This window comes from Rhincodon typus, chromosome 24, assembly GCF_021869965.1.
Source record: "Rhincodon typus isolate 14 chromosome 24, sRhiTyp1.1, whole genome shotgun sequence".
Classification (NCBI taxonomy): domain Eukaryota; kingdom Metazoa; phylum Chordata; class Chondrichthyes; order Orectolobiformes; family Rhincodontidae; genus Rhincodon; species Rhincodon typus.
The window spans coordinates 25,233,386-25,249,752 of NC_063355.1; the positions used below are offsets into that span (position 1 = coordinate 25,233,386).

Below are 16,367 nucleotides of genomic sequence, written 5' to 3' on the forward strand. Positions count from 1 at the left end.
GGCTAGGCAGAGACAAGCACGAGAATTCCTGGAAGCATGGCACTCCACGAAGCAGGCTATTAATAAACACATTGAACTCGATCCCCTATACATTCCACTATGGAGGAAACCCGGAAGTGAGACAATCCACCACAACGGACCCCAGAGTTTAAAAGCCACGCGGGAAAACACACCGACGCTTCATCAGAGGCTGCACGGAGGATGTTACCAAGCACGGTAACGAAACGTCTGCGGAACAACACACCAGCTCGGCGAGCCAACCGACCTCAACACCTATTAACCTCTGGTGTATCACAATAATATCACCTTCCATCCACCTACGTCTGCTTCCTGTATGTTTTCCCTTAGGAAAATCTTAAAATTGATAAACCAAAGAACTGCAGATACTGGCAGCATCAGTAGAGAGAAAGCAATCAGCACTTGGGGTTCAATGACCCTTCTTCAGAACACTAACTCAGCTTTCTTTCCACAGATGCTGTCAGACCTGCTGACTTTTTCCTGCAATATGTTTTTGTTTCTTCCTAAAATGGTCCGCTTTCCCCATATTGAATGGTCTTTGGTATCTGATATGATCTCACCAAAGCTACCAACTTCATCCTTCCCTCTAGCCAGCATCTCAGGTTGAACCAGATCATTCGCAACCTCAATGTTATATTTGACAATTAATAAGCTTCCCATTATGTATCCATATCATTACGAAGGTCAGACTTCAGAAGTTAACTGATTTTCTTTACAAAAGGTACTGCCTGACCTGTTCAGTATTTCGAGTATTTTTGTTTTTAGTTCAGATTTCCAACATTCAGAATTTATTTTTCTTTCCCTTCCATCACTAAGACTACTGAATTTCAATTCTGTAAATTCACAAGACTACACCCAAGCTTCTGTCCAGCATATATTGAAACTCTCATTCTGTCTTTGTTACCTCTAGATTTGATTATCCAATGCACTCCTGGCTAGCCTCAATATTCCCCTCGGTGTAAACTCTAAGTCATCCAAAATTCTGCTGCCTCTGCCCTTAGTCCAAGTCCAATTTGCCCATGACCGTGCTTAGCCAAGAGCCAGTACAGAACAATGTCTCAATTTTAAAATATTCAGCCTTGTTTTCAAAGACCTCCGTAGCTTCATTCCTTCCCATCTCCAATCTACCTAGTCCAACAACTCGTCAAAATGCTTGGCTTCCTCCATTTCTGGCCTCTTGAGAATCACCAATTTTAAACAGTTTCACTAATGATGGCTGTTCTTTCAGCTGCCAACATCTTAAGCATTGGAATTTCCTCCCCAAAGTTCTATTACTTTACATTTCCTCCAAAATGCTCAATGCCTTGCCCTTTGGCCAGGTTTTTGATCATCAGCCCTAATTTCTTGTGTGGTTTGTCAAATTAAAAGCAGGGGAGAATCAAGTAATATCACAGCTGTGAAGCAGCAGACTTGGTGACCGGTATCTGGGATTTCAAGTTCATCTCTTGGATGCTGAAGTTTTGCACCATCTTTACAACAGAATTATCTGCTTTCATATCATATGGAGGGTCATTCTGAAGTTCTGCCTTCTAAAGCTGTTGGGTCAGGTTTTGTTTATTTCAATATTGGTGCACACTCCCTACCACCAACTGAAAATTATGTAAATATATTTCCTGAAATGGTATCCTTAACAAACTAAAATAAACAAAATTCAACACTCTGCAGAAAATGATGCACAACATTATAGCACAAGCATTAAAATGTCTCAAAATCTGAAGAACAGAAAAATGACTTGCCTTCAGATGATGGGGTGACAGCTCTATTCACAGCAGGGCTGGCTGATGTAGGAGAAACAGCGGCAGCAGGCATGGCTAGAGATTCAGCTGGGACACTGCCAGCCTGTGGAGAAGATAAGGTCATTCCACTTGAAGCATTTCCAGGACTATACTGGGATGGTTGGTTACCATGTCTAGGAGATCGTGGTCGGTGTGTTTTGGGAGATAAACGGGCACTTGACCCTGAAGTTTCAATGGAAAAGTTAAATCATTTCAAGCGACTATTGTACCTTAAATAAGACGCATCCAAATTACGGAAAAGTATTCTAAACATAATTAAATTGATGGCTCTGTAATAAACAGTTTCAAACAGAAATTCACATTTTTGTTAACCAGTTTACACTAATGGGCAAGTGCAACTGTAACAAAAATTGTGGAATGAAACACAATGAAAAACAGAAAAATACCAAAATGGGATAGACCGTTTGGCTCCTCTCAGTTTTCTTTATTGTAATATGCACAACTGTATTGATTGGCTTTGAACTAACCCAATTTTAAAAATTCTTGATGGGCAAGTTAACTCAGCCAAAAATAAACACGCTTGGTCGCTACTTAATTGAAAGTTGCTGCGATTTTGATTAATGTACAAGGACTATTTATTCATTCATGCCTGGGATGTTTAAATTATCTGGTTTTCAAATTCCATTATACTTGGCTGTTGAATTTTGAGAGTTTGGATCTTTGAATAGGGAAAGTTTAAACGCATCACTCATTGCAATTTTGTTAAGACTAACTTGAGATATAATCCTACTCGGTTATGTTGACATGAGGGACCATTCTAATTTTGATAAACCACTTCAGTCAACAAAATAAATGGATAGAATATAAAGAGACATAAAATTACTGAATTTAAATCAATTTATCATGCATTTAATGTATACATTTATACTCAAATTTGAACAGGTAAATAGTTGCAGCTGCCTATCCACACAGCTTTGGTAACTAGCCAGACTTGAAGTGCAAATGTGGAAATAGTGGCGTGGACTTCTGTACTGCAATGGAGGCTCATAGTAGTGGAGGAAAAAGCACAGACATTGCAACCTTACAACATCAGTGTAATGGTCAGTTTAGTCCATCAGTGCAGGCCTATTTGTTCGAAAAGATTCATAAGAACTAGGCTTAGTCTGTCCTAATTGATTTTAAATGGTTTAGGAGTGGCAGAATCAACACATCTCAAAAAGTTGAGAACGCAATCAAATTCAGTTACCTAACTGTACGAGTCACTTCAATTTGAAAAAGCCTGCCATTTTAAATTACAAGAACAAACTAAAATAGGTCTACAATTTTTATTACAGATATTGACATGCTATTGAAGGCACTGTATACAAGCACTGAGAAAACACCGCAGCCTTCAGTGAAGAAAACAAATATTGAATTAAACTTCATTTTCTACAGAAATGTAAATTAACTACATTCCCACAAAATTGTTGGACACCAAAATTCACCGAGTGAACTCTAACGCAAGACAACATACTATAATTTCTCTTTCAGAACTACTGTCAACACATGTCCAAAAAACAAAACCCCAAATCTTCTGTTCTTGCAAACTACAGCCTTTTCCCTTCAAATTTCTTGAGCGTGTTGCCTCCTAAATTCATGCTTATCTTTCCTGCAAGTCCATATCTAAGTTCTCCAATCAGGTTTCCATGCTTCCATGCTAGAAATTGGACCTAAGCAAAGTCACAAATAGTGTATTATTCCTCCTTGCCCTCAACTTCTCTACAGCTTCTGATAATGTCAGTCCTCCCTTCTTCTACTGTCCAGCTTTGAGACTGCCCTTACTTGGTTCCACTCAACTATCCAATCAAAGACAAAGCAAATGCAGCAATGGCTAATCTTCTTGACTTATCATTAATGTAGATGCTTCTACCTGATTAGTCCTTGGATACCTCCTATTTCTTATCTACTTATTGCCCCCTGGTGACATTATTCAGACATGGGATCAGCTTCACCATGCATGCTGACAACTCAGCTTTCTCTCTCTCCACCACATTTCCTACTGTCACTGCCATGTGCTGTCAAAGCGCTCAACTAACAGTCTTACATGAACTGAAATTAACTGGGTTAAACATGAGTAATAACAAAGTCATTGTGTGTTGATATGATTTAAATCGTTCGTTTGCCATTGTGCAATTCTGAATTAGGCTGTTTGCTATCTCAAGGTCTCCAAAAGAGCTCCCTGCTGTGCTCTGGATGTGTATTCCATCACAAAGATGATCACATAATACAACCTACACCTCTGCTTCAGCTCACCACCCGGTGAAATGCACATCCATGTCACTTATCTTCAAACTCAAGTAAAATCCCGACATTTGTTTTCACTATTAGAAATTTGTTTATCTGCTCAAAGCATTCTGTGCACTGTATCATCCACTGGAGTGTTAATTCTTGATACACAATTGTCATAGGATACAAGCATAGCAAAACGTTTCATTCAAAGAAAATCCAGTTCCTTTATCCATGCTTTCTGTTTTTGTGACTTTTGCTCAACCGGAACCTCTCACCCAAAAGAGCAAAAACTCTGATACACTAAGCCTTAAAACTCAATAAAACCCAACAAATGTTATAGCACCACTGCAGTACAGCCCAGTCAAATTACTATCGTGTAGGTATTGTTAAAGCAGATTGCAACAGTAATTGACATTCTTTAAAGCACCATTTCTGCTATAAAGCTTCCGATAAAGGTTTAAAAGAAACAAACAAAATAAAGTAGAATAGAGCTATCTCAATACTCCATCTAACTTAAGTTTTGTAATTTTTAAAATTCTGTGTGGGTCTCTGAGGTCCGTGCACAGCATCAAGTTCTGAAAGTGGAAGTTTTTCCTGCCAATCTTCTGTTCCAGCTCCCTTCATGCCCCACCGAAGTACTCACTCTCCCAGTACTCACTCTGGATTGCCAGTTGTCTTTTTCTATTTTTCTACATCTTACAGTACACTAATCACCAGCTTATGAGCGCTCCCTCATTGGCACTTGATCTGTCTTATTTCCAGGGTCAACAGGGCATCCATTCTTGTTAGACTGGACACACATGCTGTAGGAAATTTTCCTAAATATTTGCCTCTCTCCATTCTTAATGCCATTGCCATCCCAGTCTACACTCAGTAAAGTCCCCTGTACAACTCCTCTCTAATGTTGATATCTCTATTTTCCAACAGATTTGCTCTTCTACATCCTTCCCACAAGTAAGTGGTTTATAAAGTACATTGAATAAAGTAATCACAACCTTTTTGTGCCTTAGTTCTAGCTCGATTAATCGTCTTTAAACCCTCTGGGTCATTCTCTTAATCAATATCACCACATCATTCCTTCCTTTTCCATCTTTTCTGAATACCTTGTACCCAGGAATATTTAATATCCAGTCCCACCCTTCCCTTTGCCAGTTGTGTCATGGCCACATCACATTTCATCATGGCAATTTGCACCTGTAATCTACAATTTTATTTACTGTACTCTGCATTTACATACATGTACAGTACCCTGATTTTGACTTCAGTCCTTTCTGACTTACTTCAACTTAACCTACGAAGTTATTCTCTATGCTACTGTTGTCTGTCTCTAAGTATTTTGTGAAGCGTGGTATTCTTCTCTAATACTGTCTCATGGTCCCAGCTCTGGAACTCATTCACAGCTCTGTTCAGGTGCAACATCCAACTTATATTGGTGTCATTTTCCCCAGAGCCCCTCCTGCACCATCTTTCCAGCCATTCATTTATCTGCCTTATTCTTCTATTTCTGGACTCACCTGTAAGTGGCAATGGGAGCAATCTAGAGATTACTACATTTGAAGGTCTGCTTGGTAACGTTCAACCTAGCTCTCTAAATTCTGACCTCGGGACCACATTGGTACCAACTGATAGAAAGGGCAGTATGGACCAGAACTCCTGTATGTTCACCGTCTCCCAGAAGACTGCTGTGCCGATTTCCTTGACTCTTGAGCACAAGGGAGACAACATAACATCCTGCACTCATGTCAGTGGCCACAAATGTCCAACCGTATCCCCTGCCCCGCCACCTCAAATTAACGAATCCCTTATCACTAATGCCTCTTCTTCCTCCTGTATAGCTGAACCGTTCATGTTGTCACAAAATTGGCTCGGAGTACATTTCTTGAGGGACCAGCAACCTCATCAGCTTCCAGAACAGAAAATGTATTTGATAGCAGGACCCCAGGAGATTCCTGCATTACATGCCTGTTTCTCTCGGACTACACTGGTTTCTTTTCTGCCTCCAGACATCTAAGCTGTAGTGTGACCAACTCACTGAACATGCTATCCCTACAACACAGCCTCACAGATATGCCACAGTGACTCCACACTGCCCAATCTCTGAAACCTAGTGCAGTTTCCTACAGCTGGTAGCACGTAGTTGTCTAGGACATCAATAAGTTCAATAAGTTCCATTAGTTGGCATTTTTACAGGTTACGCATTTCACTCAATTGAACTGAGCCAAGTCTTAAACTTACTTCCTTTACTATACGTTGGATTACTTATATTACTTCATTATATTAGCCCTAAATTTCCCTTATTACTGCTATCAACTCTGCTGGAGTCATACCTGGCACACAGGAAGACTGTTGCGGTTGTTGGAGATCAGTCAGGGTAGTTGACTAGGTCCAACTATCTTCAACTGCTTCAATGGCCTTCCCTCCACCACAAAGGTCAGAAGTGGGGATGTTTGCCAATGATTGCGCAATGTTCAGCACTATTCATGACTTCTCAGATATTAAAACAATCCATGTTCAGATGCAACGAGACCTGGACAATATCCAGGTTTGAGCTGACAAGTGGCAAGTAACATTAAGCGCCGCACAAATGCCAGGCAATGTCTCTTATTGATGATGGTCAATCTAACCACCATCCCTTAACATTCAATCATGTTACCATCAGTGAAGCCCCCACTATCAACATGCTGGAGATTACTATCGACCAGAAACTGAACTGGATTCACCATATAAGAACACGATAGAAGCTAGGAATACTGCAGCAGGTAACTCACCTCCTGACTCAAAGGCTGCCCACCATCCACAAGGCACAAGTCAGGAGTGTGATGGAATACCCCCCACTTGCTTGCCTGGATGAGTGCAGCTCCAACAACATTCAAGCAGCTTGACACCATCCAGAACAAAGCAGCATGCTTGGTGCCACATCCACAAGCATCCATTCCCTTACCATGTATACACTGCTGCAACTGAGTGTCATATATACAAAATGCACTGCAGAAATTCACCAAAGTTCCTTAGACAGCACCTACCAAGTCCGTGATCACTTCCATCTAGAAAAGACAGGGGAAGCCAACACATGGGAACACCACCACCTGCAAGCTACTTACTACTCTGATGTGGAAATATACGCTGTTCCTTCGGCATTGCTGGTCAAAATCCTGGAATTACCTCCACACAGGCAGCAGTGGTTCAAGGTGGCAGCTCACAATCACCTTCTCAAGGGTGACTAGGGATGGCAATAAATACTGGCTAGCCTGCTTCCTTCGGTTATTAAAATATGCTTTTCTAATTTACAGTCAGTTAAATACTGTCCCAATAGCAGTTTCCTGCCAATGATTTTATGGATTTTCTGAGATGTAACTGTTGCTATTCCTCTTGAAATCATTGCAGACCGTTTCCACACAGCTGAATTGTGCGCCATTTGGATTCCTAAGTAAGTGGTTGAGTTTTTGCACCTCAGCCCCAATTTATAAATTCTCTCTCGTAGATGCTCCATTGCAGGTCTGATGTCTTTTAGACTTGCAGGCAAACCATGTTTGTTGTTCATGATTTCATGACTTGTAACATTCACCAAGAATGCATCCTTTCTGAAAGGTAAGACCGTACCATATCCTGAGGCTTTCCAAGTTAGTTATCCATTCACCTTAGTCTGTGAATTCATCCAAACATTTACCGCTGATAAGCCATGCTGTTCCCACTCTCACCCTTCCTGATCTACACTTGCTCATTCATCAGTCTCTCTGATTCTCATAGCCTTACATCTTCCAATCTCTAATCTCCTCTATCTCCACATGATATTGTCCCTCCCATCTCCTCCAGCAAACTCTCATTTGACTCTGGCCACATGCTCCAGAACTGGTAAATCTGAACTTGTCTATTCCTTCATTTGTTGTATGCAAAAACCCCTCGGCCAAGCCTCTGATCACTGCTCTAATATCTCCTCTTTGGTTTTGTGATCCATTTTTGTCTGATTAATACGGAAAAGCCTTCCAAAGGCAGAAAGTTGCTCCCTAAATACAATTTGTTAATGCTAAAAAAAAAAAACACCTGTAGATTAGGTGATAAACTGAAATGAGTTAAATCCAACTTTTCAAATTTAAGTAGATTTACCTCCACTGACGACAGATGACCAAGTCCCTCCTGAAGGGCTGTTTCGTGGGACAGGAGCAGAAATTTCTCCAGATACATTGTGGCCTATGAAATCTGAACCTGAAGACATGCCAGTTCGACCAGAGGGACCTCTATGACGAGGATGGCGCTGTGCCTTCGGAGACATTCGTGGCGGACCTTGATGACAAAACAAAATACAATTAATATTAGTACATGAAAAATGGCAAAGAAAATGAGAGACTGATGATCTCCAAATTTAAGTTTACAGACTGGGAGCTTCCTAATATCTTTACACTCACATGTCGCTTGCAGAAATAGGGTACTCAGAAGATAATATATCATTGCAGTTCATAAAACCACAGACTTTTATTGCTGCTCATTCACTGATTTGAACCATTCAAAAAAGTCTGAATTTACAGACTTACATGAATGTCCAGTACTGAAATAGGCCACCCAGCCCAAGTTATCTATGCAACAGTCTATGCTCCAAAGATACTGTCATCCTACTTCATCTAATGTCAGCAGGGAAGGCAGAGGTATTAAATGCACCTTATAGATCGAGAAGGCCTCAAGTTCAACCTTCAATGGACAAGTATAATGGGCAATAGGAATCTGCAAATGGACATAGTCCAGGAGACAGGGAAAATAACTTTAGCAGAAAAACAATGATTCTTATTTACTACACCATTAGCTCTACTGAAAGTATACAATTGAAACAATGTCAAGGGAATCAGGTTCAACAGTGACATTCTCCAGAAAGCTTTCTGTAATCATCTAGCCCCTGCTCATATTAATATTTCTGAGGTCACCTTTAGGAAGCTTAAATTTGTACTGATAAGGTAATTAAATGCTGAATTTTACCTTGGATGCCATCTAACCCAAGAAACCATCATGGTTGAGCCTGCACTGCAACTGGCAATTGGCAACAGATATATCTGCCTGCTTGAAGCTGGGGAAGCTACATTCCCTGCAAAGCCCATTCTGGTGCTCACTTACTACACATTTGCGCTTCTCAGCGAGTACGTTAATTAGCTGTGATTAGGACCAGAAATTCACCCCAAGTGATTTTTCTTCCCTCCAGTTCCGTGGCATAACAGCACTCTCAAATAACCACATTGGGTACTACGTAGATCTCTTTTTAAAGTACATAAGTAAACCGTTACACAATTTAGATTATACACTATATGATTGAATCTTCAGCAACCTGAAAAATCACACATAGTACTGTTTACAAAGCTCTTACACAAGTACAAGCATTAACTTGTACAAATCAATAACCCTACACCTCCAAGTTAATTTTCTTCCTTAGCATTGGAAAAGTAATCATTTTCAAATGATTAGCACTCAAAATAGAAACCATCATTAAATCTTTTAGTCAGTAATCTTCTAAAAGTAATTTGCTTCAATGACATACCACATGTAAGAAATGTTTAAGCAGCAATAAACGTGCAGCGAAGCTGTCATACAAGTTGGCCCCTCAAGCAGCCATACAGCAATATCTCAAAATATTAATTTTACAAATGAATGCAGTTTTGCACACTAAAACAGCAACAAGTGCACTAAAAACAGCTTTAGCTCAGATTACAAGATCGCCCAAATTCATGTAAAATAATCACAACTAAACTAACCTGCATGTAACTTGGGAGAATGTTACCTGGTTGAACTGATTTGATCAATAAAAAAATTGAAAATATGCAGGTCAGGTAACATCTCTGGAGAAAGACTTATTGCTCTAGGTTAATGATCTCTACAGATGCTGTCCAACATGCTGAGCATTCCTAATATTCTAGTATTTTTATTCCATTTCCAGCAATCAGTACTTTGCTTTGGTTTTGTGTTGGAGTTCTCATCTTCTGCTGCTCAAGGAAATGTCCAGAATGTTACACTGGAGATCCCTATTAAGTGGTTAGTTCAAATTGCCTATTACGTTAATTTCATCACTTTAAAATTCATTGGATAAAATTTGGGAGAAATAAGACAGATCCTAAAGAAGTAATTTTTCCCCACAATACCTAAACATTAAAATAATGGCTAATTCTGCAAAAAAGTGTCCAAGGCACTTTTAAGAAGTGAAAGCTGTAGATCAATCTGGACTAGTCACTGATGAATTTGTGAAGCTACAATGAGCTCTATCACTTAGTTATTTCAGACATTTATTCTTCAACCCACAATTCCCACCACCAAACTAACCTACACATAGTGTAAATGAAAAAAATCTCAGATTCAGTGTCACAGTAAAATAATCCTATTTGAATGTCAGAAGCAGCTCTTTGGATTTTAGGCAATTATTTTTTCAAGCCAAGTAGTGTAACCAACATGCAACCACTAAGCATCACACAACCTTCTCAAACACATTTATATAATTGCTCATTTCCAATAACAAAAACATATTTAAAGGAAGTGGATACAGACAAGGTAATAGCAAGCAAGAAGGATTAAAACGTGCTTAGTTTTCAAACGTTACACATGTTGCAGGGTAAGAAACAAAAAAACTATTATATAACAAGGAAATTAAACAAACATATGGAAGGACTAACTGCAGTACCTTCTGAAGACATGCGTTTAGGCATAGTAGAGACAGGAGCTGGAGAACCATGAGCAGAGGGGTGAGACGGAGGCCTTGAAGGCCGTGAAGGGGGCCTGGAGGGCGGCCTGGTAGGAGTGGCTGCCCGAGGTGGAAGAGAGTTGGGAGCTGATTGGTAGCGAGAAGGTGGGCGTGAGGAAGGAGATGGGCAAGGCGATGGCCAGGCAACACCTGACAGAACAAATGATATGAAGGAAAGTAAAAACTAAAGAAAAATATGGGAATAAGTAACAAAAAAAATGACATTATATACAATTTACAAGACAATAAATAATTATAAGATAATTCACACTTTTTCGTCATTTCAAAACATAATGCACACTTAAAAATATATGCAGTATACACAGTATACTGGCACACGGACAGAAAAGTCATATCCAGCATTCTATTTAAAAAGTCTTATACCTCAGCTTTTTGGAAAGTAAAACAAAGCTTTTAATTTATCTTAAAATGGAAGAAAAATGTATTTTGAAAGCAAGTACTTCTAATGTGCATGAAGACGTCCATACTTAATAAATTTGTCACAATCTGACTTCTTGCCTTGTCCTGAGGTGCTTTTCTCAAGTGGTGCTCCATGAACCATTCAACGTGAGATGTTAATAAAGTTCTACAAAAATATTTAAGAAATGCTGCATCTATAGATGGCAGCACAAAATGCCACTGCATTCAGTACTATAAATACACAAACCAACATTCGTTAATTAGCAGAGATATTCATTACCACAAGAACTTGGGGGTCATGAAAAAATTCTCTCTACAGACAGGTACTGAATAATAGTGATTGCTAAGTTCCTTCAACTTATGAGAAATGTAGAATACAAAAATATGCCAAAGTATTATTTAGTGTAAGCTGCAAGGCTTATGAATCTAAATTTTTATTTTGCCAGAAATATTTAGCAGTTGCATAAAAAGAGAGGAAGAAACCACACTCAGTCAACTGTTTTGAAGAAGTTTAGAATTCATCAAGGCTAAGACTGCCAACAGTAAGGCACAGAACATCTCAATTCAGGTTCTGAATACTAAAATAAAGTACTCCACCACTTGACATAACCAAATGTGAAGAGAAATGGTATCTACTTCGGTTTCCCCATATATCTATGCTCCAACTGGTGGTTTTTTTTCCCCCTATTTCTCAAATCAGCCATCTTGCAGCTAACTAATAAAAATAAATTCTAAATGTTGTGCTGTCATCCTGACTGGACGAAAGGCAGTTACTTCAGATGAAATTATGAGTGAACCTACTGTGCCACACATTATCCTTGTAGTGGATGGCCACTACAACAATAAATCCACAGACTAGTCTACTTTTTAATAAAATGAGTTTTACCCTGGGAATGAAATCCATACAGCCCCAAAAATCAACTACCAATGTGGTCATTTTAAATAGAAAAAAAGTGAATAATTGCTGTAAACATTCAAATCATCCATCTGTGTTCTACTTTTCAATTTCAAATTAAAATTTACTTGTATTATTGTTCCTTTATAATAGCTGAAATATAGACTTCAATTTCATTGAAGAACTTCTGTTGCTTCCTGTATTTTCAATCCTTGATATTGTCCAGTTAATACCAGAGAAACCAAATCTAATTCAAAGAAATTTTGTTAGGTAATTTTACATGCTCTTAAGATTCAGGTATATGACCAACTGTGCTCTAATTCACATTGATCATCATGTCAAATGGAATTGACTACGGGATAAAAGGAAGTTTGAAATTAAATATGAATAGCAACTACCTATGGCACTGAAAATTCACAGATTACAACTTCTAGTTATCAAACCAGCCAATTCCTAAATACTAAATAATCCAAACAGTTGGTATTGAAATATTTCAAAGCATGTTGATTTGTGTGCAGTAAACCAATGTACATTAGAAGTCAAAGCCATGTGCATTTTTATACCTGAAGACTTTACCTAAAACCTCTTTATAAGTCACAATTATCTTAAGTGTGCTTACAAAGCAGCTTATGCGAGAGTGGAGAGGGAATTCCAAAAGGATAAACTTTCGGACAAATAATTGAAAACTGTGGTTAAAATTAAATATTAAGGTATCATGTATAATCACTATGAGTTCTCAAGAACTTTTAGTTTGTCAGAAGCACAGAAATATGTCCTGAGTTTTTATTAAAGGTACATTCACAAAAAATACTTTTGTCCATCTTGTGCATTTATAAATACTCGTGCTAAAAATAAACATTGCTCTCAGCTGTACCTATATGTTCAAATACTCTTGGTACCACAGAAAGTATGCCATATACAAACAATAAAAGTCACCTATGGTGGACCTAGACAGACCCCAAGTGAAAACTAAACAAGCCTTCTTCCTGAGACCAATTTGGATTTAAATATGCACAATTATACAATAATGTATTTTAATAACCTCAATACACACTGCAACATCCATTTTAAAAAGCACAGGATTTCTAACAGAATCAGATATAAGGCCCATTTATGAACTTGCCAATATTTTAGTTCTACATACTGCAGAACCAAATGAAAGTTCAGATTGCACTGTCCAAATGTGCAACAAACATTATTGATAAATATCTCAAATTGAAGTAAATACTTGCCTCCATTAACAACTCTTTGGTCTGTCCCAGAATTAGGATTGTAATCTGGTGTATGAGATCCAGCCCGGGAAGGCGGTGGGCCTGAGCTGGACTGTCCAATCCTTGGTGAATGCTGTCTTGTACTTCCCCAAGACATTCCATCCCTATTTCTTTGCCCTGGTGGAATGTATTTATTCTCCCTATGTGAAAAAGAACATCACTGATCTAAAATAAAACAGCAAGAAATATTGAATCTGTATAAAATGAAGAACAATTAAACTATATCCTCTCTAGTTACCATTGCTGAAGTGTGAATATGAATGGGAATGCAATGGGGTATTCAGTCATTGGGAGGATCACAGAAAAAGATAAGTTGCAACTTCACCCAATACTTTCAAACTTGACCTTCAGATAGACAAAATAAAAACTGCAGATGCCAGAATCCATGTAGACAAACAGGAGGCTGGAAGAACACAGCAAGCCAGGCAGCATCTGAAGGAAAGGAGCAGTCAACATTTTGGATATTATCCATCTTCAGGACTGCATGTTGGGGCTGGGGGAGCTGCAGATAAAGAGAGCTGGGAAGAGGAGTGGAGGTGGAATGGTGGTACTAGACCTTCAGATAAGTAAGAACAAAATCCTGAATGGTTACTTTTCCACCACCTGATTGCAAAAAGCACAATTATTGAATTCTTAATTGCTGTTTTGGCTATAAAGATTATATTTCTAGAACTGTTTCATTATTTGCTGCCTTCAGATTCATTGTTGTAATACATTATTCTAATGTATTGATTTTAAGTATCTTTTGTACAGGAAAAAATAAAAGTTGACATTTACAATAACCAAAAATATTTCAAGGTCTGACTCAAGTAGAGAAAGTAAATCACACTCTTTAAATTCCATCATGCTCTGGTTTAAACAGTGTGTGTGTAAATACATAATTGACTCTATTTTTATCATACTCTCTAGCAGGATAATATATATAGGGAGCCTACAACCAAGGGAGAGCAATTTCAAAACAAGGGGTTAGCCCCCTAGGACAAAGTTAAGATTTGTTTTTACTTAGAAGGCTGTGAATCGTTGGAATTCTCTACCACATAGGGCTATGGAAACTCAGACATTAAGCCTGTTTAAGGCACAGATTGACTGATCTCTAAATATGAAAGACATGAAGGGATAAGGGGATAATGTCAGCCAAAGGCTTTGAAAGAGATGATCACCCACGATTATGCTGAATAATGGAGCAAGATCAACAGGCTGAATGGCCTGCTGCTATGTTCCTCAGGATGGATGGGTACTCAGTGTGAAGTAACATTATCCAAGTCAACTGCTAGGTGATCTTCATTCATTGAAAATCCATTGAAAGGTATTTACTCTCATCTTGCATACAATGTCCTCTTGCATTCTTCACATGACTCAAATCAATTAATCTTGGATAAATCACTTCCGCTTTAGCTTTAGCTCTTGCTTCATGTTATTTAGGCTATACTCATAACTTTCCTAGGGTTCTCCAACTGGCTTATCTGTTTGCGTCTACTAGACCGATTCTTGGGATGTCAAGACTGATGTCAGTTAGGACTATATTCGCTGGCGTTTAGAAGAATCGGGCAGTGGAGGAAGTCACAAATCTACAAAATTCTAACACGGCTACAAAGCTTAAATGCAGGAAGGATGTTATCAATGATTCAGGAATGCAGAAGCAGAGGTCCCTGTTTAAAGATATGGGATAGGCCATTTAAGATTTTAGGGGGTGTGGGGGGGCAGTGGGAGTGGAGAAGGGGGCAATTTCTTCACCCGGAGTGTGGTGAGCCTGTAAAATTATCTGTCATCGAAAGTGGTTGAGGCCAAACGTCAAATGTTTTGAAGGAGACATTAGATACAGCAGTCCCCATTTCATGAATGCTTGTGTTTACATATGCAAACCCACACAGGGGTGTAATTTTAATGATTAACATACAAATATTTCTTCTACTTAGGAACAGCTCCTTTATATTGTCCTCCATGTTCCAACTTGCGTACAAATCAACTTGCAAATGGACTCAAGAACAGAATCCATTCGCAACCCAGGGATTGCCTTTACATTTCTTGGGACCAAAGGATATGGGTGAAAATGGGATCAGGGTACTGAGTTGGATGATCTGCCACCATACTATTGAATGGCAGAGCAGGGTCTAAGGACCGAATGGCTTGTTCCACCTATTTTCTACGTTTCTATGTATTACCGAAAGCCAGGTCCAACATTTTGAATTATTTCTCTAAATGCTTCCCACTATTATTAACTCCCATATATTTCTGTTTATTTACTGAATCCACCTTAGCCAGATGGTCATTCATAACTTTGCACTTGGCTTTAAGATTCTTTTAATATGGAATTACATTGTATCCTGATCCCTTTACCCATCCACCCCAGAGAATTTTCAATAATGAGATCGGTAATTAAATGCTGCAGAATACCACATCTGTAAAGAAGTGAGATAGTACCTGGGGCTGACAGCATGGCTCTCTTTTTCATTCGGAGATCTTTGTACAGCTGTGTATTTCTCCTCTTCCGTCCTCTCGTCATTTTCTAATGCAACTCTTGCCTTATACTGGGCACTTGATTCTATTTCTTCAGCAAGTTGAGCTGCTCTAGCTTCACGTCGTAAAAATTCTTCAGAATTATCCCTTTCCAAAGGTACTCTGTGCGAGATATACAGATAAAAGAAGTTACAGAAAACCACAACAAATAAAGACAATGAAAATCTTAAGACCTATTAGGAATAAGATGAAGAAACACTACATTTCAAAAAAACACACGATAAAGATAACAAAGGAATGCAAAGAAAGTGAGAAAAGGAAGGATAAAATTAAGGATAACAAGGTGTAGAGCTGGATGAACACAGCAGGCCAAACAGCATCAGAGGAGCAGGAAAGCTGACACTTCGGGTCTGGACCCTTCTTCAGAAATGGGGCTTCGCAGTGGAGTTAAAATCGATTCAGAGATAGCAGAAACTGCCGATGCTGGAGAATCTGAGATAACAAGGTGCAGAGCTGGATGAACACAGCAGGCCAAGCAGCATCAGAGCCATTTCTGAAGAAGGGTCCAGACCCGAAACGTCAGCCTTCCTGCT

The 16,367-nt window shown here is 38.9% G+C and overlaps 1 protein-coding gene across 4 annotated transcripts in view; it reads right to left on the minus strand.

Moving 5' to 3' along the window:
* The window catches only part of atxn2 (ataxin 2), a 45,808-nt gene that overhangs the window by 24,399 nt on the left and 5,042 nt on the right, over positions 1 to 16,367 (minus strand). For 2 of the 4 annotated variants that reach the window (XM_048611399.1, XM_048611400.1), the window contains exons 4-8: positions 15,739 to 15,936; positions 13,279 to 13,457; positions 10,672 to 10,881; positions 8,127 to 8,303; positions 1,755 to 1,976 (exon numbers count right to left, since the gene is read on the minus strand). In XM_048611399.1, coding sequence (XP_048467356.1) covers positions 1,755 to 1,976; positions 8,127 to 8,303; positions 10,672 to 10,881; positions 13,279 to 13,457; positions 15,739 to 15,936 — 986 coding nt within the window. The remainder of the gene's footprint in view (positions 1 to 1,754; positions 1,977 to 8,126; positions 8,304 to 10,671; positions 10,882 to 13,278; positions 13,458 to 15,738; positions 15,937 to 16,367) is intronic. The other 2 variants (XM_048611402.1, XM_048611401.1) reach the window with 1 other exon arrangement.